Below are 25053 nucleotides of genomic sequence, written 5' to 3' on the forward strand. Positions count from 1 at the left end.
GTCCACTGGGGTACCATGAAGCTTTTACGCCACTAAATGTCTATCATGGTACCTACAGTTTATTTTTGCATGGCCGAGTGGACACTCTTACAGCCATTTGTGTCATCAGTAGCACTGGCCACATGGGGGCATGGAATGTAATGTAGGTCAGGGCACAACTTGCAGCCATATTTCTTGAACATGTGGGGACTCTGCTAAGGGGTATGAGTGAGCTGAGTCAGGGCAGTCAGCAAGTCTAGTCACGTGATGATCCAGCTAAAAGGGACATGACCAGAGGTATAAGCCTGGATGACTTTAAACATTGTAAGACACTATTTACCAGGGGAGTAACTGCACTGTAATCATAGCTGACTTGCCTTGGCAGCCATTCTAGATGTTCACCGAGATTTCTAGTTTATTTCTCCTTTGGGGCACACAGCAGGATTATTATTATTTTTTGCCCCTTGAAGTTAGACACTTCCAAGCTGCATTAATTAAGAGCTGGTACATGACTGTCCATGCTCCCTTCCCTGCTGTGACAAACCCTAAGGTGCGGGGTTGATACCGTGGTACCATAAGATGGTGGGGCCTCTGTCAGCCTTTGTCCTTCCGTGACTATATTGAGAAGAAACCCCCTGAAAACTCTCTTTGGACATAGCATGAGTGAGAAACCTTTATTGTTGTAGTTGTTAATAGCAGTGACATTTTATTTTTATACATCTGGTTTACAAATTTAAAGTTTCAATACATAAGCACTAAAGAATTCACCAGCAAGAACAATGGGACTCTTTGCTACACATTAAACCAAGTGAATCTAGGCTTGAGGAGGACAGATACAGTGAGGTCAGTGTCATCATACTTTGTTTCAGTTGTGTGTTCTGGAAAAAGTCCTGATTCACATGGCTAAAAACCTTTGTGGTTTTAAGCCACTGACATTTTAGGATTGCTTATTGCGGCACCATAACCTAGTCTATCCTGACAGATACATTTGCTCAGTGTCTTTTGACTTGAAATCTTATTTTCAGTATTTGAAAGGTAGTTGTGACCAGAAAAATATTAAGTACTCTTGTTGTTCTTTAAGTTCAGTGCTTACAACTTCAGGGAGTACTGGAGATGTGGTCCAACTAGCAAAGAAGACAAGGCTGAGGCAGAGTTCATTTCAAACACTGCACCCACCCAGAGCGAGAGCGAGAGCAAGCAGGAGAGCAAGAAAGAGAGAAATAAAGGGAGGAAAGTCATATGGAGAGAATGCTTTATTGGGAATAGCTATGACACCATGACCAAATGCTACTTACCAGAACACTGCAGTCCATTGCCTTTATATCCATGCTTGCATTGACACTTGAAGGATCCTTGGGTGTTGAGGCAATTGGCGTGGAAGCTGCATATATGGGTTTTCACAGCACATTCATTTATATCTAAAAATATGAACATGCCAGTGAACAACTTTGTGGTGAGAGAGCTTGCTGAAAAGACCATCCCTTACACCTGAGCAACTCGACGGCCAACCGCTCAACGCTCCCAACAAACCAAGTGTTGCCTGAGAGCTGAGAGGTGTTCAAGACTCCAGGCACACTGGCGGAGGCCCTGGCTTTGCCTGACTACTGGTACCTAGGGAGTGTGTCTGCAGCTCCCCTTCTCCCAACAGTAAGTCCATTATCAATGCTACAGAACTCTATAAGATGCTTAGGTTTTTTTTCTTCACTTTTTCATCTGCCTACTTTAGAACTAAATAACAACGTCAGAAGATCAATTCACTATTTGGAAGGGCTTGAAACCCAACAAACAAAAGACAAGATTAGCCAGGAACTACTGACATCATCTGCACTTACAGGCATGGGCACTGTGTTCAAAGACTACCAAGAAAAAGGGTCAGGCTGGTCTGAGCTCCTCTGCTGGATTTAGAGGAGGAAAAGTTGCCAAAATCCACCCAAGTGAGAGGTTCGTTTGCCCTAGTCTCCATCCCATTTTCTATCTATGCATTTGCAGACATATGCACACAAAATAGCCTGTTGTTTTTAATTTAGCTCAGATGCTAATCTTAATCACTTTTTGAAGCTTTCCATGGGAATTCCACCCTGTCCTGTGAAACAGGATTATACGCTGTAACACAGGATCATTGGACTACAGGGCTGGATGGGTCTGCAGGAGGACATGGGGTCCAAGCACATGAAAAGCATGGACTTTATGAGCCTGTCTAGAATGGTCTTTTTGTTTCAGAGTTGAGGGAAGAGCTGTGGAGGCTTCACAAGATGGTTCAAAGCCCAGTAATTGAGTGTTACCCCAACATGATTACACAAGATGGGTCCTGGCAAGCCCTGAGTGTAGGGTTGAAAGAAATAAATCCTATTTTTCCCCCAAGTGTTAGCTTTCCACGCCATGCACACACCTTTGTTACACATGTTATGTGAATAAGAATCTATAGGGTGCCTGAATTTCTCTTCCTTATAGGACAGGCTTCATCCTACCTATCACGGGTGATGGTAATGCACCCAAGGGCTCCCCAAATACCCCACCCACTTGCTCATTGAGACTTGGAATGCCTTCACTGGGTGATAAAATATTTTATCTCATAGAGATTAGACCAATAGCTGACTGGTACTAGAATCTTAACAGAGAGTGATTTTGGTGATCATGGAAGGGAACATTTTATTTGGACCTTGAACTATGAAAGGGCTAAGGAGGAAAGAGCATGTGCCTTCGTCGCCTTTATACATTTTTCTAAAGACACCCCTGATGGAAACTGTTATGAACAGACCACTGAGATCAAGATTAGATAGGCCTTGTTATTCTTCCTTTTATCAAATATAAATACTGCTTTACTGTTCCCATTTCTAGATGTGTACCTGGAGATAAAACCAAAAATATAGACAAAACAAAAACTAACCAAATTAAAAAAAACACAAAAATAATTCCGAGATATTCTTCTCCATAATAGAGCCATATTCCTTACTTCAAATCGTTATTGACCTGGCTTTGTAATTGATGTCACTGGAGTTCCCTAAATGCCAGAGACTTTAAAAGAAAAAAACAACTTTTCTGTGTTGTTAAGCTGGTCAGTTTAGCAGATTGTTCAACTAATAGATTGAATTGACACCAAAATATCTGCAGAGAAAACCCATAGGTATGGTGGGGAGAGGAAAAAAAAGGACAAGATACCACCGAAGCTTACCTACACAGTCATATCGGCCATTGACATATTGCAGTTCAAAACCAATGTGACATTTGCAGTAGTAGCTTCCAAACGTGTTCACACATCTTCGATTGTAGGGACACACGGCTTTACCAGAGACGCATTCATCAATATCTAGGGTACACAACCAGAAGGTGTTGGTGACAGCAAGAAAAGTAGCCACCTGCATGCATGCACCATGCAGTATGTATGCACATGCACAGTTTCTTTACTTAGAAAATGGATTACATTATACTGGTGCCAACACCATATCCTCTGGGAAGTGTTCTAGATCTGCCCGCCCAGGCCCACACACAGCATTTCCCTTTATGTATTTATATCATTTTGTGCCTTTTTTTTTTAAGAGGCATTACCTTGTTGTAATGTCACTACTTATATTCGCACCTTCTCTCCTGTTAGGCCCTGGCCCTTCTGGGGTGGAAAGTGTATGTCTAGCACTTGGTACCTGTATGTTACTTGTGTGCTGAGTGAATATTTTCCCCAGCTATGTACACTGTGTAACATACAACTTTTGAAAATAGATTCAGAAAGCTGTATTTTTAAGCAAACCAAATACACAGACATTTAAAATTTGCATTTTACAAAAGAATTATTTCATTAGTAAGATCCTCCAGGCCGGGCGCGGTGGCTCACGCCTGTAATCCTAGCACTCTGGGAGGCCGAGGTGGGAGGATCGTTCGAGGTCAGGAGTTCAAGACCAGCCTGAGCAAGAGCGAGACCCCCATCTCTACTAAAAATAGAAAGAAACGATTTGGACAGCTAAAATATATATATATAGAAAAAATTAGCCGGGCATGGTGGTGCATGCCTGTAGTCCCAGCTACTTGGGAGGCTGAGGCAGAAGGATTGCTTGAGCCCAGGAGTTTGAGGTTGCTGTGAGCTAGGCTGATGCCACAGCACTCTAGCCCAGGCAACAGAGTGACACTCTGTCTCAAAAAAAAAAAAAAAAAAAAGATCCTCCAAGGCTTCTGCAATATTGACTCAAATCACAGAAATGTGGTTGTGTAGGGGTGCATTTATGCATAGGTTGTGGGTCAGGTGTAGTTACATAATGACCTCATTTTAGCCAATGATAGGTGTGTTCCTTTTCTACCATTGAAAGTCAGGGTACAGAGGGGCTGACAGCTATGCTGATCAATCCACCGAGACCCAGGCTTTGCTTTAACTTTCAGATGTCAAATCAAACAGATGTTATGTTGTTCTTTTGGACCTGTGCTTAAACATGCAAGTTGGTGCTGGCTTACTGTTCCTGTTTCATTCTTAAAATAATAAATAAGTGTTGGGTTGACTGAAATTATTTTTCAGTGATTGCTTTCATGCACATCATCTTTCCCTTCCAATAAAAATGGTACCCAACAAATCAAAGAGGTGGGTGGAAATTTGGATTCAGTTTGGTCAAGAAGTAGCCTTGTCATATAAATCTTATTATACTAAAGAGTACTAAACCCCGTGAACCTAATTAAATCTTCAAATACTCTCAAAGAGTAGAAACAAAATTTTAAGTTACATGTGTATTTTTAAATAAGTGTTTAACTCACTTAGGACCTATTTGGCTGAGCTTCTAAACGCAGTTTAGGACATGGTATACATTTAGGATAAATAAACATCCAGCACCTTGACTGAAAAATATTTGTCTTGCAGTGAAGATTATGGAATCATACTGATATTTTCTTATTTAAATCAAAGAAGACTAAAAACTCTCTCTACATTCCAATTTGGTTTGACTTCCCTTATTAATGCTATGTGCTCACTTGCTCTAAATATTATGTGTATTTTATGCAACATAATTGTTATGAGTATATACAATTTGGTGGTTGAACACAGTTCAGATCCACAAAGGAACCAAAGCACAAAGTGAATAAAGTGTTGTTTCAGTCACTGAAGGTACATCAGTGGGGTGCCCCAACCACAGCCTCTCAGCACTCAGTTTCCATACCTGCCGAAGGCTGCTTGCTGCCCCTGCGACATTCTGCTCTGATCTCCGCTCAGGCCAGGGTGGGGGTGCTGGGGAGTCATGCCCCAGAGCAGCTCCCATCAATGAAGGGCAGGAGCTGGTAGATAAACACCCAGCACCCTTGTCCCGGAGGGAAAATCCAAAGGCGGCTTCCCCCAGTCTCCCAGAGGTGCCCCCAGCTCATTTAATCTACTCTCTACTCATTGCATTCACCCAGCACTGGCACCTTCCTTTCCTTGGGTGACTTCCCTACTCCTCAACCAGTGTTTCCTGGGATCACTCCCCAATTAACTACTTGTTCAGAATCGGCCTCTGTGGAACCCAAAACTAAGACACAAAATAAGACGAGGGAGACCAAGAGAGCAAAAGTTCTAAGCCAATGAAATTCAACTAAATTCAGAGTTATAAATAAAGGCTTTATGTGTTCCTTTAACTAATAGTATTGATTTAATCTGCTCATTTTCTCCAATCAGAATTAATTATAGAATACTAGGTTCATATAATTTAGAGCAAGTTTTAGAGACAACATGAAATTGGTTACACGCTAATTTAATGCAGAAGTATATACTACTTTCAATCATGTTATATCTAAAAAATAAGTAAATATTATTTTTTCTGGGAAAATATTAGCTATAATCCATAATAAAGCCCAATGGCCCTTAAAATCCTACTCATTAAATGACAACATATAAGTAGTGTAGTTTCTACTGGATGGTAATTAAAGTAAAATGTTTAAGGTAAATATACTAATATAAATTTATCCTTTTTCCACTATGGCATTAGGTAATCCAAAATAATAGAGAAATGTTCGTTTTAGCATCCCAAAGTATGTCTAGAGCATATGTGGCTAAAAACATCATCTCAGAAATGAGCATAGATCTGTACTTTTAGAAGTTTGCAATGTCTGGTCAACAAATTGATTGTGATAAATGAAAAAAGGAGTTCAGTAAAGTGGAGTCATGGGGGAACGAGGGGAGGAAGGGGGGAGGAGGGGGAGGAGGGGGAGGAGGAGGAGTGGTAGAGGCGATTCCAGCTGTTCTACCTAGACAGACTCTCCCATTTGGGGCCAAGTGGAGTCCCAGGGATGGACACAGACACCGCGGCCCATCCTCTGTGTCTTCACAGCCGTACTGGCAGTTCGTCGTGGCACATGTCCTAGAGTCTGAAAAAGAAGACATGGATTAGCCTTTCCCTCCAGAGATGATAAAAAGCGCCAAGAAACTATCTCTGAATTCTGGGACATTAAATAGAATAGGTAGAATGGCATTACAGGACAAGTTCCATTATCTGAGTCCCAAACGGAGAGCCAAAAGGAATCTGGGCTGGGGTGGTATCTTGATGGTCCCTGGGCTGAATCCCACCCATGGTCTGTTTTGTGGGCCACCGCATTGAAGTCAATTGTCTTTGGATAGGGCATGCACCCCTCACAGACTGCATCTCTCTCTCCTCTTGTGTGTGCTCTAGTCACTCCTTTATGTCACCGGCTGGCCTCCATAGGTTGAAATGCAACCCCCGATGTAGATTAACAACCTGAGTAATTAGGGTAAAATAATCCATTCTAGAGATATTTCCACGCATATCTAGCCTCAGTGATAATCACTTGAGTCACGAGACTTGGTCTTTTAAGTGTCTGTAGTAAAATATGTGGCAGATATAGCTAATCAGCTGCCTGAAGGCCATTCTGATCCTCCTTTTCTCTTGCCATTCCCACCATTGAGGCTGGAAGGCCAGATACATCCCAGCCTCCCTTGCATCAAGGAGTAGCCATGCTGTGTGGCCATGTGTGGCCATGTGTAGCCATGTGTGGCCAGAGAAATATAAAGACAAGTCCACTGGAAGGAATAGGGCTTCTGGAAAAGATGTTGCTGACAAAAAGGGTCAGGTGTGAAAGAGGCATTGGTTCATTGGTATCACCCCTACCCCCTTCGTTTTGTCTACTTTCCATGCATGTGTGACATCTGCAGCTGGGGCAGCCATATTGTGACTATGAGCCTACAAGCATGAGAATAATGATGTCTCAAATGATGGCAGAGACTGAGTCCTTCTTGAGTTGCTTTGGAACTACTTGCCTCCAGCTTTTTTTTAATAAATAAGAGAATTTAGTTGGATTTTCCTGTCACTTGTTGCTAAACATATCTTATGTTACAAAAATGCATTTCCTTAGCAGGGGTCCAGTATGCATGGATCATAATATGCATGGGGGTAAGAAACTCATATGGTTCCAGCCCAGTGTTCACAACAGGGGGAATGGTGGATATACTCCCTCCCTCTGCCCCCTCCACAACATGCCAGTCTCCCAGCTGGACAAAGAGACCCAAGGGGCCAGGTGGAATCAAATCAGCACCCAGGAGAGGGGTCTAGGCTACCTGGACACTTTGAGGTATAAACAGGGAGACACAGGCAACCCCTAGATATATAGAACTAGAAAGAGGGTGCAGGGATAAGAGACCCAGTGTAATGTAACAAACCCCTACCCATGGTTGTATCACTTATTTCTTCTTTCTTCTTTTCTCTTTAGTTGTCTTCTTTTAAAATTAATCTTCAAAATTAACCTAGTTCTAACTTTTTATTTGAGGAAAGATATCTTTTTTGGCACTGATTGGGCTTTCATGGAATGTTTCAGAAACATCCATTAGAGTTTATCTTTTGAAAAACTTGAAGTGATTACTATAAAAGCCTAGATAGAGGGTCCCTTTAGAGAGGGGTGGGGGGAGGAGATTCTGGCAAAGTTCTATTTGGTGGTGCATTACAAGGGTGCTTGACTTATAAGAATTCATTAAATTATGCATTGGTTTCATGTGGGTTTCTGTTTAATTTATAATGATTAGGATTTTTTTTAAAGACCCTCAAAAGCCTGCTTTATCTCTAGGCTTGCTTGCTAATGGAAGATCTAAATGACTAGTGGTGTTGGGGCACTTGGCCAGGGAGGGGACAGGACAAGGAAAAGCCCGAGGAGTGGTGAGCCATGCTCCAGGCAAGATATAACCTTGGGAAAGCGGAGGATGGGTTGGGAAATCCACACGACCGCACAACCACAGGAAGCTGGCTGAAGGCACAGGCTCCAGGTTTGTCAGGGGCTGCAGGGCGGAGGAAAGAGAGATGAGGAGGGAAGAGGGGAGGAGGGGAGGCAGGCAGGGAGGATGGGTTTGCCTTTCAGCGGCAACATAAAACCTGAAAAGCCTTCCCTCTCAATAAATGAATGGATATAGACTCTCACCCTCCCACAGGACATGAGTATTTCTTTATCACAGAAGGGCTTTTCTTTTCAGGAATGTGAGTGAGTCGGAATATATTTCCAACAAGCGTCACTAATCTTTGGGAGTGGGGCAAGGGGCATGAGAAAGGTAGCTGGCGGGAAGAATTGATGTCCCGAGATGGAATTCAAATGTATCACCTCCCTAAAACAATACGCTTATTTTGTTCAACATGCTTATTTTCATGAAGAAACCCAACACGTCCCTGCATATGTAGAGATGCGGATACAGATAATTTATTTTCCCCCAAGCTAGTCTTTTTATCTATAAAGTAAGTGTCTAGAACAGGCAAACCCACGGAGACAGAAAGTAGATTAGTGGTCGCCAGGGGCTGGAGGAAGGGGAGCAGGGAGTGACTGCTAATGGGTCTGGTTTCCTTTTGGGAGGATGAAGATGCTCTGGAACTTGATAGTGGCGAGGGTTGTGCACCATTGCGAATGTGCTAAATGACACTGAATTGTACACTTTAAAATGGTAAAGATGGTGAATTTCATATTATATGTATTTTACCTTATTTTTTTTAAAGTAAATGCCCAAAGATGTTTTAGCCTGGGGCAATATTAGAGACCTTTTTTTTTTTTTTTTTTGAGACAGAGTCTCACTTTGTTGCCTGGGCTAGAGTGAGTGCTGTGGCATCAGCCTAGCTCACAGCAACCTCAAACTCCTGGGCTCAAGCGATCCTCCTGCCTCAGCCTCCCGAGTAGCTGGGACTACAGGCATGCGCCACCATGCCCGGCTAATTTTTTCTATATATATTTTTAGTTGGCCAGATAATTTATTTCTATTTTTAGTAGAGATGGGGTCTCGCTCAGGCTGGTCTCGAACTCCTGACCTCGAGCGATCCACCTGCCTCAGCCTCCCAGAGGGCTAGGATTACAGGCGTGAACCACCGCGCCCGGCCGAGACCTTTTTTTTTAAAAAAAAAAAAAAATCACTTGAGCCAGCTTTTTCCCAAGCATCAGACTGCAAAAGCCAAGCCTCACACATTGACCGAGAGCAGCCTAGCTGTTGAAACTTACTCGCACATGTGGCATCTGGCATGAGCATGTGGCCACTGAGGCAGAGGCACTTGTAGCTGCCGTGGGTGTTGACACATCTGTGCTGGCACGGCCGGGGCTTCAGTCCACACTCGTTCACGTCTGCAGGGGTGGTCAGAAAGCAGGCAAAGGTTAACTGAGTTGGGAAACACCAGAGGGGCAGTATCAGACCCCAATCTTGGGAAGGACAACTGGCTTGGCTTTCCTAGACCCCACCGCTTACTTGCCTCCTCTCTGACCCTAAAATTCTATTTTGAAGGACTGGTGAGAACAGGGAGCAAACGGAATAATCATATGCCACTGGGAGGATGTAAATTGGCACAAACAGTTTGGAAAACTGCTTGGCTGAATCTATCAAAGCTACTTATAGACATGCCCATGACCTAACAATTCCAGTCCTGGGTATATACCCAACAGAAACATGGATTTGTGCTCATACACACACACACAAAGAAAACCCCAAAACACATACTAAAACGATCATAATAGGACTAATCTTAATAGCCCCAAACTGGAATTAACCCGAATATCTCCTAACAGGATAGAGAAACGACTTGTATATTCACACAATGGAATACTATATACTGCCATGAGACTGAACAAACTACAACTTCAGGCAACAATGGATTCATCTCACACTGATGATATTGAGTGGCAGAAGCTGGACACAAGCAAGTACACACCGTGTGAGTCCATTTAGACAAAGCTAAAAAACAGGCACAGCTAGTCTGTGATATAAGAAGTTAAGGTGTGGTTCTTTTGTTGGGGGTGGGAGTGGATACAAGGGGCATGAGGGGTCTTGGGGGGCTAAGTTTCTATCTTTTGATTTGGATACCGGTTAATGGGTACTTGGGAAAATTCATTGATCTATTTTTTATATATGCAAAATTTTATGTGTAACTGAACAGAAAGTTAGAAATAGACGATTTAGATATTTCTGCCTTCAGTGTTATCCCAAGCAGCCTATGGCAGATGCCGCCAGCACGGCCTCCTTTCAATTGTTATTATTTTGAGTAGCCCCTGCTCTGGCCACGTTGCCTTGGCTCACATCCTTCCAGAGGGAGCTCTGTCAGGCAGCTATGGTGGTGAAGATGGAGGACAATATTTAATCCCATGTAAAGATGTTTGTGGGATGTTGTTAAGTGATAAAAGGTTACAAAACTACGTAACAGATTGACTGAAAATTTATAAAAAAAAAAAGTTGTATAAAAAAAAAGCCCAGGAAGATATTCTTGAAATGCTTATCTTCAGGTTGTGAGTTCAAGGATGACTTTCTTGTCTGTGGTTTTCAGTATTTTCTTAAAAAAAAAAAATCATTAAGAATAAATAACAGGCCAGGCGCCGTGGCTCATGCCTGCAATCCTAGCACTCTGGGAGGCTGAGGCGGGCGGATTGTTTGAGCCCAGGAGTTCGAGACCAGCCTGAGCAAGAGCGAGACCCCGTCTCTACTAAAAATAAAAAGAAATTATATGGACAGCTAAAAATATATATATAAAAAATATTAGCTGGGCATGGTGGCACATGCCTGTAGTCCCAGCTACTCAGGAGGCTGAGGCAGGAGGATCACTTGAGCCCAGGAGTTTGAGGTTGCTGTGAACTAGGCTGACGCCACGGCACTCACTCTAGCCCGGGCAACACAGTAAGACTCTGTCTCAAAAAAAAAAAAAAAAAAAGAATAAATAACATTATCATGAAAATAGAAAATGATACAGAAGGAAAATAAAACTTTAAAAGGGATGGTGGATTGAGAATCTTGTCTGTGGAAATGTGGTCACGTGGGGGCCTCCTATCTGAACTCCCCCAGTGAAGACACAGAGAGGAGAAAACCACCAAATTCCATGCAAGAGGAAAATTCAGCATGGCAATGTTCTTGAAAACAAGAAGTGGCTGCTTTCGCCTCTGAAAAGATCCTTATCTGGGGATTTTTCCAAGGTCTTAGCCGGACCCTTGAAATCCTTCCATCTATTGCCTGTCCCCTCTACCCTGCCATCTCCCTCACAGATCCTGATGGCTTCAAAGGGGGCAACTAAGAAATGCTGATTGGACATAAGGGGACACCCAGGAATACCCCATCCCTTGGCCCTAACTCAGTGGTGACTCACTCGTCTCTTGGAAGGAGCATTTTGGGAAAGACAACAGTTGCGGGCTGAGGCCTATTGCCATCAGCGGATATATGTGGACTTTGATCAGGCTGCCACCGGGCAGGGAGGCTGTGGGGGGAAGACAGACAGCCCCCAAACTCGAGCCAGCTGGATCATTCCCTCAAGGTTAATATTTTACTGGGACTTGAAAACTAGCATGAAAAATATCGTCTCTATTCTAAATCTCTTGAGTAGGTATCTCGGTACAGAATCCAAAACATAGAAAAACAAGCTTTCTGGTGTAAAACCTCTTATAAGGGATACAGCTGAATTATTACTTATGAGAGCATGATTCTTGACACTCCTCTCTCAAGCAGTTGGATGCAGTTCTAAGAAGCACCTTTGGGGCCTTTGTCTCTATGTTGGTGGTAGGACATACGAGATTCAGATACTCCTCCCCGAGACGGCAGGGCTGGCAGTTCAGAGAATGGCTATTTCAGCATATGGGGCTAACCTCTGGGCTTGGCAGCGAGGGCTGGGAATGGCAGAGTGGAGTGGGTGTCTGGCCTTCTCTGAAAATTCACTCTCCCCTTTTCTAGAATCCTGGCAGCCTTTCTTAAGGGCAGCTGAAATGGATTTCCTGCTCTTTGCTCAATTTCATTATAGGACTGGGGACCCTTTCTTAATTATTGCAGGTTTCTTCATGCCAGGGTTTCTCAACCTCTGTGATATCTTGGGCCAGATCATTATTTGTTGTGGGGGCTGTTCTGTGCATTGTAGGGTATTTAGCAGCACCCCTGGAATCCATCCACTAGATGCCAGTAGGACCTCCCACACCCAGTTGTGACAACCAAAATTGTCTACAGATATTGCCAAGTGTCCCTGGGTGACAAAATCACCCTTGTACCAATGAGGTATTTTTATTCACCATATTTAGAGCAAGGTTTCTCGACCTCAGTACTTGTGATGCTTGGTGCTGGAACATTCTTTGTTTGGGGGGCTGTCTTGTGCATTTTAGGATGTTTGGCAGCATCCCTGGTCTCTGTCCACTAGACACCAGCAGCACACCCTGCAAATGCCCTGAGATACTGCCAGATGTCCCCTGGGGTAAGGCTCCCACATTTGGCAAGTAAAAATACAAGATTCCCAGTTAAATTTGAAGTTCAGATAAATGACTAATACTTTTAAAGTCCCATGTAACATTTGGAACATATGTATACTATACAATTATTTGTTGTTTATCTGAAATTTAAATTTAACTGGGCATCTGTATTTTATTTGGCAACTCTTCCTGGGGGTCAAAATCACCTACGTTGAGAACCACTGTTCTAGATATTATAAATAAATTCCTTAATGTCTTCTGATAAATAGTCTATGACAAAAGTCATAAATTGTCTTTTAAAATATATCAATTTCAATAAAAATATACATATTATTCAATCCAACAATTATATTTTTAGATATTTATCCTAAAAAATACTCAAGAGTGCGAGGATATTTCTAGAATGATGTTTGATTTAGCTCTGTTTGTAATGGCAAAAAATTGGAGACAATATAAATAATAATGGTTAAATAAAGCATTTTTTGCATAAAGGATAAAAGTATTCACACTAGGGACTAGGATAAGCCTTATAAGTACAGGGTGGCTCTGTGTGTGCTGACATATAAAGATGCCTGTGAGAAACACTTATGTTTGTACTATCATAGAAAAGGACTTTGAAGTTCTAAGACAAACTTAACTATAGTAAGGATTAGGGGTGGAGACTCACTTTTTTTTTTTTTTTTTGAGACAGAGTCTCACTCTGTTGCCTGGGCTAGAGTGCCGTGGCGTCAGCCTAGCTCACAGCAACCTCAGACTCCTGGGCTCAAGCGATCCTTCTGCCTCAGCCTCCCGAGTAGCTGGGACTACAGGCATGCGCCACCATGCCCGGCTAATTTTTTCTCTCTCTCTCTATTTTTTTTTAGCTGTCCATATAGTTTCTTTCTCTTTTTGGTAGAGACAGGGTCTCGCTCTTGCTCAGGCTGGTCTTGAACTCCTGAGCTCAGAAGATCCACCCGCCTTGGCCTCCCAGAGTGCTAGGATTACAGGCGTGAGCCACCGTGCCCGGCCTTAATTTATATTCTTTTGCACTATTGGGTTTTTTAAAATAAAAATATTATTATGTAGGTAGTTTATAAGAAACATAATAAAATCATGTGTTTGGGGAAAAAGGCCTTTCATTGGGCATCTTGACAAAAACATCAGAATTTTTACATATTTTAAGGAGAAGAGATTGAGAAATCTTGCCCCGAAACCATCTTCATTTGAAAATTTGACTTTAAAAACCCTAAGAAATCCTGCGCACCATGCTGTGTCACCAGTAGTGCTGCAATGATCTAACCTGTACTATGACCCTGGGCTGTTGTGCTGACCTTGGCTGCATGTCTTCCCGGTGTATCCTGGAAAGCATCTGCATTTGTTGGGTCCCACACATTCGCCAAACTTGCATCCAGGCTCACATGTAGCTGTGAAAGGGAAAGACGTCTTGATGATAAAAGAACAGGAGCGGTTAGCTCAGCGAAATGCATGCACGTCAAATGTAGTCACCTTCTGTAAGGCGGAGAACTCCATGGGGACACACAGAGGGTGATCTGCCTCCTCTTTAGTGTGTTTTCAACTTTTAAGACACCAGAAAGTATTTTGTTTGTGAACAAGATCACCCCACCCTCTACACCCACCGCACGCAATTTGTTATGACTTTGCTTAGCGCCGCCACACCTCCAGTGGGATTCAAAGAAATATAACGGTTCCCACACTGCAGTCAGCCAGTTTTACATGTAAACACAAAACATTTAATAAAAGTATAATGTTTGAACTGGAAGAGGCTCCAGAATAAGCCTGGGGCAAGTGCCCAGGACCCTCCCCTTCTTTCTGTCTCCTGCCTCTTTGTGTCTCCTCCACATTTTCTCTATTTTCCTTTTGGATGATCAAAACCTTTTTAATGTTGTGCATTATCAGTCAGACTCAACAACCCACAGGTTGGAGGTGGGAAGGTGCTACCTCTAGCCCTAAGGATGGGGACTAAAAGCATGATGATGATGATGACAATGATGGAGGTGTGAGAAACCATGACAAAAGGCAGGATTTGTTTTCCGGTTTCGTTCACTTCTGCATTCCAACACCTGACACAAAGTTGGCACTGGATAAATATTTTTTCGATGAATCAAGTGGTGGGAGAAACAACAGGTATAGGAGGTTGAAGCTGATTGAGTTGGGGACAAGAAAAGATAGTCAAAGATGATGGACAGTTTGAGTCCAGCTCACAGGGAGGAGATAAAGAGGAAAAAGCAGTAGATAGGAAAAAAGGAAAATGGGAAAACCCTAAGAGAAGAAGGGGAGAGGGAGAAAAAATAACAAATGAGAGAGGAAGGAGGCTTTCAGGGTATCGAGGACTCTCAGAAGTTTCTGGATCCAGCAGGAGCTCAGGAAATAGCCATAGAATGAAAGAAGGACTCAGCAACTGCCCAGCAATGCTGCTTACTTATCCATCCGTCTATTCCTCTGGCTCATACTAGGGCCATCTCTAAGGAAGCCGCTTCCCAAAGATCCCAACATCTTGCCCTACAACCCCAGACCCTATTTTTTGTTAATGTCACCATTCCTCTCCCAGTTACCTGGACTCAAAATCCCAGTCATCTCTATTTTTTCTTATTTCCAAACCAGTCACTTACAGCATCCTATATCTGTTTCTACCACTAATTCATTCACTGAACAAATATTTATCTAGCTAATGGGAACTGCCTTGCTCACAGATACCTGGGAAATTATGCCAAACCCTCCCTCTCCCTGCTCTCCCCACCACAGCCTGTGATGGTGCCCCACTGGTGCAGGGGTCTAACAGCCTAGTGCCTTGTTTCTTGGCAGGACTAACTCCATGGTGCAATCAATGCCCTAGAGGTCCCTGTGGAATCAGGCTGAAGCTGGACTTCTCTTGAAAGCACGTGTCTGCCTAGCTTCTTTTTCTGCAGCTCCACTCCCTTACAGGTGTCTCCTAAGACCACCCCTGATGGAATATTTGTACAAGAATCCCTCTTTCAGGCTCTGCTTCTGGGAAACCTGATGTCAGATATGACATCAAACTGATATTCCAAAAGCATAGCTCTGATCACACCACACCTTGCACAGAGGTCATCATATAATCTTTGTTGCCTCCTGAATACGGTACAGGTATCATAACCAATCTCAACTCAACACGATCTGGCCTCCACCTTCTTTTCCAGCCTCCTTACACATAGGCAACACTGTGGCCAAAATAGACCGCTTGCTCTTCTCTGGACCTAGCCTTTGCTCTCTGCCTCTTCCTACCTGTTGTTACTCGGGTGCCCTTCCCTCAACCCTGCAGTGGTGACTCCTCCTCCCCATTCTTCAAGAACTACCTTGTATGACCTTTTCTTCTAGAAGCCTTCACAGATTTTTTTCCAGCCTCCTGTGAACTTACGCTCAACTTTGAGAACTCCACAGTACTTTGGTGGGCTTCTCCTGTGAAATTGATCAGTTTTTGTCGTATTAAATAATTAGGCATAATTTGGCTATCCTTGACTTCTACTTACTCCTTGCTTCCAAGTGTCTTTGGGACAGGGACTTAAACATTCATCGTTGTTTCTCCTACAACACTAAATATAGGGTTATAAACATGTTAGATATTCAAATATTTTTGAATAATGAATAAATTAATAGGTGTAGACTTTTAATAGGGGAACGTTTTATGGCCCTGAACAAATCATAGGGGAAAAATGCTTCCTCAATAAGGATTTTTTACTTTTAGAGACAAAAGGGATAGAATTTAACTTCCAGGGTCTATTTTGTTATGGATATATACTTGGAGATGCAGCTTTAAATTCAGATGTTAGAAAAAGAAATCTTTTATTTATTTTTTTAAGCTCTGAAGACCTCTGGTTGTTCCCTGGAAACTGATTTCCAATGTGATCCAGACAGGAAAGCCCAGATAAAAGCCAAATAGAACATAGGAGAAATGGTGAATAATACCCTGGCTATAAGGTCAAAGCTTCAGAAAGATGTTTTCAATTTACAGTAACTTTGGATCTGTGACTTGCACAGCCAATCCACAGCAAAGGGAAAGTCAGTTTGTAACTAAAATGGCCTGAGATTGAAGTGTGTTTTAGACAAAGTAAAAATCTCTTGTTCAGTTCTCCTTTAACCCCTCCATCTGCAGCTCTTCATTCAGGATGTGTTCGTGGACAACTCTTTATTCCACCTTGCTAAAGTAACATACATTTTAACGTTATTGATATTGAGTTGACCAGACCCTGTCCTGGGAGCAGATTTCGGCAGGGCAGAGGCTGAGAGCTAGAAAGCTCCAGCATGCATAGATGTAGCTCAAGAGGAATGAAGGATGAATAGATGGATGGAGAGGAAGGCCTGGGCAGACTAGGACCTCACAGCCTGAAGTCTGGCTCCGTTTTTTCGGGCAGGCTGATGTGCATTCTCATTTCCACACAGCCCACGCTCTGGCTTAGAAATCAGAAACCCAGCAATCAGGGACCAACTACATATAACTTTAATTGCCAAGAAGGACTATGTAAATGGGATAAAATAGGATACACATTTTAGACATAAAAATCATTGCAATTTAAAACCTGAATGTTTGACTGGGGTAGTAGGGGTGTGAGCAATCTCTTTAGCTTGCAAAACTCACATAGTGAGCATTTTCCTTGAACTCTCTGCACTTGCCCTTTTAACATCTTACTTTAAATTCTTTCATGCCTGTGGTATCATATAGTCCACAAAAGCACCGAGAATGTGATTGGCTGCTGTTACCCAGTTACAGAACAGTCCTCCCAGAAAGCTAATGATTGCCCTCATTTATTCACCAGCGACATGTCGGGTCTCACAAGTTTTATGGCAGGTGCTGAAGTTCGTGTGACCATAAGAGAGATTCCAAATCATGGGTTTCACATGGTTTTTGTCCCTTTCCACCTCACTGAGTTCAAATAAAAATGTGTTATGTTGTGTCTAGAAAAAGAATAAAACCACATTTAATCCCCCCATCACCTGGCACTTTAACAGACAGAAGTCTGAGGCAATGGAGCATTATTGGCCCTTTCCAAAGCAGTGGTAATTTATGAGGTATTTTCTATGCGTGCCAAGTAATGAGCACACCCTTTAATGCTTACACTCCTTACCCTCGGAGGTTGGTGTTACTCTCTCCATGCTGCAGAGAAGGAAACAGAGTCGTAGCTAGCTTACTGACCTTGTTCAAGGTCACCCACATCAGTCTGGTTCTCAACGCCCTTGATCATGACATATCAATGCAATCAGGAGGGGATCTACTCTTTTAATCAACACAGGTCCCAGGGGGATGTTCTAACTGTCTTTATCTAAGTGGACAATGATGATCTTCATTTTTTCTAGCATCTTCATGCTCTCCTCATCTCTTTACAACAAAACTATGATAGAAGGTTTTGCATAATGTGGAACACATGGGAGCAATATCAACATCTTCCATTGTTTCATGGATTTTGGATATTATCAAGTTCTGTCCCCACCTATGGTCAATCCAGATATTTTTAAACCAGCTAGAGTGGAGGAGGTTGGGGCAGGAACAGACCAGCAAAAAGAAAGTAGTATTGGTATTTCAAAAAATAGCTAACATGAGTGCTTTTATGGGACCCGCAGTTGTATTATTATCAGGCATATTGTATGCACTGGGACGCAGGGTCAGTGAGACCAGATTCCTGCCGTAAATCCCTGGTCAGTGAGCTAAGAGGAATGCAGAGTTGATTCCTCTACACTGCAAGTGTTGGCCATTAGGAAAAATCATATAGAAACAAAACAAGGCAAAACTCTATGCTCTCTTAGAGCTCCTAACACATGGTCTGAGAGACAATGTCCAAGGCAATATGTCCAAAAGAATCAGAAAAATCCTTAAAATCTTTGTATATATGCAGGTGTTCCTTGAGATCATTTAAAAACTGACACTAAGAAAAAGGCTTACTTTTTTTGTGGCTGAAGCCTACTGGTTGGGTGATTAATAATTAAAAAGTGCATTTCATTAGAAATCAGATGGAAAAACTACAATTAGAAGGAGGAATTTATTGGCCTGTTTTGCCCATCTCAGTTTTTCCAGATTGAAAACAAAAACAAACATCCCAGTCATACTAAGATAGTAACAGAAATAACTGACAAAAGTAAACCATGTCTAATGTGTCAGCCACATTTTGGCTGGGAAGGTATCTCATAGGAACCTAGACCTTGGGTATTGGTAGTTATCCATGTCCCTACCCTGTGGAATCCACTGGCAATTTTGTGACAGCTTATGGTGTCACAGATATAAACCTAAGGACCCTGACCCAAGTGCAGGGTCTGAGTTTTAACAAAAATTACCTTCACAGACTCCTTTGCTGTTCCTTCTCCAGCCGTAGCAGCAGGCCAGTTTAGTTCCATACTGACAGACCCCAGACTGGCGTGCCCATGCTGACAACTCATGATCCCTTGGACTGCAGATGAAGAACCACATGTTAGTATCCAGAAACCGGAAAAGGCAACAGAGACTCTTTCCTGCCAATAAAGGAACCCGAGAGGTGTCAATTACCTGGTTAATTTCAACAAGCTTGCAATAAGTGCTAAATTAGATTTTAAAAGCCTGAATTTTGGGGTTGCCAGCCTTCCCCAATAATTAGTTTAATCATTTCCTTCTCCCCCAGGGTTAAAAGAATTGGGTTACATCATTTATAAAACAAAGGCACATGAAAGTGTCCAAAAATGTGTGTTTTTGAATCTCGTAGAGTGCCATTTTTCAAATCTGCTCTGTATAGGCACAGTGGCTAGCCCGTTCTGCATCTGTTTCAGTGCTGAGCATGGTAATGTGACTCCTGGCCCTGTGGCTTTGTTACAGACAAGAGCTCTGTGCTTTTACCCCATTGGCCACTTGGGAACCACTGAACTGACTGGAATCACCACACACTGCAGATGGTTAAGAGCTAGTAGGGCTCTAGGGGTCCTTCAGTGAAGCCCTCTCATGTTACAGAGGAAACTCCAGCCCAGTGGACTGGAGTCACATCCCCAGCAGAGCCAGGTGTGGAGGATTCTAGCCCAGGGCTCGTTCTCATTCCACACGGCCCCCTGGAAACACAATTTGCTAAACTCTTTTACTGTAGAGCTGAGATCAGCCAATGTTTTCTGTAAAGGGCCAGATGGTGAGTATTTTAGGTTTTGTGGGCCATAAGGTCTCTGTCCAAGCACAAAGCAGCCATAGGAAATAGTAAACAGATGAGGGTGACTGTGTTCCAATAAAACTGTATTTATGGACACCAAAATTTGAATAGCATATACTTTTCATGTACCACAACTTAATATTCTCTTTTTGATTCATCATCAACCATTTAAAAATGTAAAAACTATTCTTAGCTCATGAGCTGTGTACAAACAGGTTTGTACCAAACCCAGCCTTGGCCTTCCAGCTGTAGCCTGCCAACCCCTGATCTAGACGCCTGAAAGAGTGAGGCCCCTTGCCCCCAACTAAGTGCCCCCAAGTGTGCACACACGCTCTCATGAGACTTAAGACTGACAGGGGTCAACCACATGGAGGAGTAAAAGAATGTTACAGGCAGAGGGAACAGAATAAGTGCAGACTAAGAGGTAAGAGACGCCAGGCTTGTGCTTGAGGAACCGATAGAAGACCAGAGGATTGAAGTAAAGGGAGGGAGGAGTCAGCTGGTGAGAGATGAGCCTCAAGAGGTAGGCAGAGGCTACATTGCAGAAGGTCTTGTGAGTCAAGTTAGAGCTTTGGGATTTTAGGCAAATATGATAACCACTACATTATAGAAGTAGCCATAAGGCTTTGGGGTTTTATATCCCAATGGCAATAGGACAACACTTAAGGGGTTTTTTTTTCCTTCTTTTTTTTCCTTCCAAAATCTCTTCTGGAAAGCATTGAAGGGTTTTAAGTAGGAAACTTATTTGAGAAGATTTTCTTTTTGAAAAACATGATCATGGAAGCAGTCTTGAAAACAGACTAGAAGCAGGCAGAATAGAAGAAAGGATACCAGTTGGCTTGGAAGATGGATTCTGGTTGCTTGGGCTTCAGCAGTAGCAGTGGAGGTGGGGAGAAATGAATGGAATCAATGCAGAACCAAAATACTTGGTCATTCCTTATTTATTCACTCAACAAGTATTCATTGAGCACCTACAATGTATCAGGCACTTGGTTGTTTTCCAGAGTTCATTAGCAACCAAGAAGGAAATAAGATGTCTGCCTTCATGGAGCTTATATTCTAGTCAATTGCATGTGGAGTGTGAGAGGGATGCACTATCAGGTAGAAGGCAGTGCCATATTTTTGGAATGAGGAATATGGATGGATGAACATGTTGAGAAACAGGGTAAATGATGAGTTCTCTTTGGCACATGCTGATTTTGAGTGCTCACTAGACAGACAACCTAGAGGAGATATTGAGTAGAAGCTGGATATTTGGGCAAGAAATCCAGGAAGCAGGACTAGATTTGGGAATCATCTGCAGATGATGGTTACTAAATCTACAGGAGTGGCTGCAGTATAAAAAGAGAAGGAGACTTAGGGCAGCGCCCCAAGGAAAACAGCATGTAAGAAGTGGGGCAAGAAGCAGAAAGGTTCAGAAAGAGACCCAGGCAATGCTCAGAGAAACACCAGATTAATACAATGTCAAGAAAGCCAAATGGGGAGAGTTTTTCTAGTAAGAGAGTAGGATTAACTCTGGATGTTGAGAGGCTATATAACATGGTGGTTAGGACTATGGTCTCCTTCCTGGGTCTGAATTCTGTCTCTACTAAATATTAACTCTCTGACCTTCAGCAAGTTACTTCACCTTTCTATGCCCAAGTTATCTCATTGTAAAATGGAGAAAACAAAAGTTTTTACCTTAAGGATATCTGTGATAATGAAAGGGCTTTGAATAGTGGCAAACACAGTAAATCCTCCCTAATTGATTGCTTTTATTAGCAGCAGTAGTAGGATTAATGTTATTAGATGTGTCCACCTTTAGCGGAGAGCCATGTTTCCCACAAAAAGGACTGCCTTAGCATCCTTGCTGTGCTTGGTCATTGGTAGAAGCAGCCTGTGGGAGTTGTGGCCTCACTTAAAAGTGGTGATGGATTTCCAAGAGCAGAGTAGTTGGGACCCTTGGTCAATTACACTCCCTGCAGTTGGAGGTGTGCAAGGCACATTCTCATAGCTGCCACAGTTTCCATGGGACTTTACTTTTTTATGTTTGTAGGAATGAATTTTCGCTGGAAGGGGAGATGATCATAGAATTTCACCTTAAGGAAAGTGACTTTAGATGTCATTCAGTTCCAACCTATTGTTTTACAAATGAACACACTAAGGCCAAGAAAAACTAAGTATTTAATTGATATTAGAAGCCAGAGAGAAACACACTTCACCAAACTATTCACCCGTCCATCTATCCACTTATTTACCCAAAATTTATTAGGTAACTGCACATATCAGGTACTGTACTAGGCACTGAGACTATACGAGGTATAAGAGAGTAGCCCTGGTCCATAAAGAATTTATAGTCTAGGGGCAAAGATGGGTAAATAAACAGATAATTATATACCAATATATGACCTCTACCAGAGGGGTAAGTCCTCAGGAGCTAGGGGAAGATACAGGAGTTATTAGGTTGGGATGAGTGAGCGAAAGGTTTTCTGGAGAATGTGGGGCCCAATGTGAATTTTGATGACTGGTGGAACTTACCCAGGTGAAGTAGGAGGAGGCTGTATGGTGGGGAAGGTGTTCCAGGTGGAGAAGATAGCCTGTGCGAAGGATGGAGCTACTAAGAACATGGGAAGTTGGTGGTCTGCAAATTTGAGCGCAGACAGTGGTGTGTGTTAGGAGCAAGGGAATGAGAGGGCAGCAGAGGTAATGGTGGGGTGAAGAGGGGGCAAAGAGATGAGCAGGGGCCACAAAGAAGGGGCCTGTGCTCATGGGAAACATTTTGTCCATCCTGTGGGCTCCAGAGAGTTATAGAAGGATTTCAAGCCATTGGAAGTATCAAGGCTTTTGCAATACACAAAACAACCTCCATAGGAATAGGGTGAGCTCACTAAGCTCCAACAAGATTTCGGAAACAGTTAGATGTGAAATCACACAAAAACAAATTGAAATTTGTTGAAATCTGATATTTTCTAAAAGCCTAATTAGAAACCAGCCCAGGGTCCTTGGTACAGGTGGCCAAACCAATTTCATATGTACCGGTCAAAGTCAATTACTTTGGATTGTAAGGTATACCGCCTGGGGTTAACTAACACGAGAAAGTTACCAGAAGATGAAATTCATATACTGTTTGCACATTACCACAGCTCTCCAGAGAAATCCTCTTTTTCTTGAGCTTTATTGATTTCACATGCCTGCTTTCAGGTGAAAAGGTGAAACTGAGAAATCTGAGGTGTATTAATTTCTCCCAAGTCATTGTTTTTGACGTTGTATAAAGTGCCATTTATAAAACTCTCCAAAATGTTAATGACTAACACTTGGGCCATCAAAAATTTGTTAATAAAGTAAGATTTCTTATCCACTGTAAGGAATTCCTTTCCCAGTCACAAATGCATCCTAGTATTACAGCTCTGTTGGAAGATATCAGAAATTTGTCATCAGATCTAGCCGTACTGTCATTTGTTTAAAAACTGTAAGCAACAGTTGTTTAAGAATCAACTCAACTCATGATTGAGAACTATAAGATGGATTCTGATATTCAGACAACTACACAAATCAGAAAACACCATTCATCCTCCAGCTGCTCCATGGATGCTGCGACATGTTCTGTGTGTATTTCCTAAAATAGACCAAGCAGCTTGAAATGACACTGTAGGAACAACCATCAGGGAAACATGTGAGTCCATAAATGAGCAACATGCTTTTTAATTAATGGGTGTGAGGCTCATGTATTCATCCAGTTTTGAGAGAGAGTTTCAATCTGGGATTTTACTGGTTTAATCATCAGATTCTACATCTGGTCATGGAAATGGAAAAATAATTTAAAGAGGAAAAATTATTAGTAGATTGAATTGCTAATTATTAACTTGCTGATTTCTAGATGCCAGAGGAAATAGATTTAGTCCAAGAATGCAGTTCTGTATTCTATGCTCATCAATTTTTTCAAAAATGCACATATGCAGGTATTGAAAATTATGGGTAAAAAGAAAATTAATTATTAAAATATACATGTTTCAGTTGAAATAACATGATCCAGGGGAAGAAAGGAATCCAGTACAGCCAAGCATGATAATAGCACATTATCTTGTAACAATTCTTAAAAACTACTAAAAAAAAAAAAAAAAGGTTTAACCTTTAGTCTCTACACAGTTCTTGAACAACATCTCAAGTCAATGTTAGCAAATGATTCAGATTACTTTCCCAGGATCCTCTCCTTCTACCTGCCTTTTGCTCTAATTCCATGCCCACTTACTAGCTTTCCCATCACTAATTCAATGATTCTTTTACTTTAATATTTGGTTGTGAGTACTCTGGATAAGGGACACAAACTATTAGGCTAAACCATATGAAATTGCCATTTTTATAAGTTAAAAATGACCAAATAGCTGTGATTTTATGTGTTGCAATTTAACTATTGTGGAAAAGAAGGTTAAGTGCCCACCAAATCTGTTTCTATGTCTCCTGGGCACAAAACTACGTCACATTTCCCGGCTGCCAGTTATGTGACTGGTTTTGGCCAATGGAATGTATGCGGACAGGATGTGGGCAACCTCCAAGCCTGGCTCACAAAGCCTCCCAGAGGATCCTTGATACGCTCCTTTCCCATCAGCCCTTGAATAAGAGTATTCATACCTGGAGGGAGAAGCTGGCTTCTCAAGATAGATGGAGGCTGGCTCCACATGAAGGCACGTGGCACAGTCCCTCAAACGTGCCTTGGACTTTGAGGCAGGCAAAGAAATAAACTTTTATTGTGTTTGGTCACTGAGATTTCGAGACGGTTTGATGCAGCAGCCTATCCTGATCAACACAGTAGTATTTCAAGAGCCATTTCTTTTCCTAAAGTCTAGTATACATTGTTTTTTTCCTTATATGTGAATCCATTTATACAAAAAATTCTTAAAAAGCTATCAATATGAATTGCATTTAGTTTCACATTTGTGAAGCATGTATTTGTTTAAATGTGTAAAGTTGGGCCAGTACATTATGGAATATCAAAGATGAATGGTTGAAGGATAGTATTATATCAATTATTGGAACATAATAGATATCATATCATATAAATGAGCTTTTCTGCATTTGGCTAGACTGACCCAGCCCCATGGAACCTGATAAAAACTAGAGTGATAAAGATAAATTTATCAGCCTAGAAAGAAAATGACTAGAATTTATCAACCTAGAAAGAGAATTTTGGACTGAACTGATCGCACCAATATCCTCTGCCACCTTGGAAGGTCTAGTTGGGCTGTCCAGCTTCTCTCTCTCTCTCTCTCATCTCTCAGATGTCTCATCCTAAACAATGTTTGGCACATATGAGGTCCAGGGAACCCAGTCTTGAGGCAGGCAGGTGTCAATGTAGGTGATCAAG

The 25053-nt window shown here is 42.2% G+C and overlaps 1 protein-coding gene across 1 annotated transcript in view; it reads right to left on the reverse strand.

The window, feature by feature from the left end:
* The window catches only part of EGFL6 (EGF like domain multiple 6), a 54457-nt gene that overhangs the window by 19921 nt on the left and 9483 nt on the right, over nt 1–25053 (reverse strand). The window contains exons 2-7 of the mRNA XM_045537563.1: nt 18883–18995; nt 13911–14003; nt 9400–9519; nt 6169–6288; nt 3152–3286; nt 1275–1397 (exon numbers count right to left, since the gene is read on the reverse strand). Of these exons, the coding sequence (XP_045393519.1) occupies nt 1275–1397; nt 3152–3286; nt 6169–6288; nt 9400–9519; nt 13911–14003; nt 18883–18995 (704 nt within the window). The remainder of the gene's footprint in view (nt 1–1274; nt 1398–3151; nt 3287–6168; nt 6289–9399; nt 9520–13910; nt 14004–18882; nt 18996–25053) is intronic.

Source organism: Lemur catta, chromosome X (assembly GCF_020740605.2).
Source record: "Lemur catta isolate mLemCat1 chromosome X, mLemCat1.pri, whole genome shotgun sequence".
NCBI lineage: Eukaryota > Metazoa > Chordata > Mammalia > Primates > Lemuridae > Lemur > Lemur catta.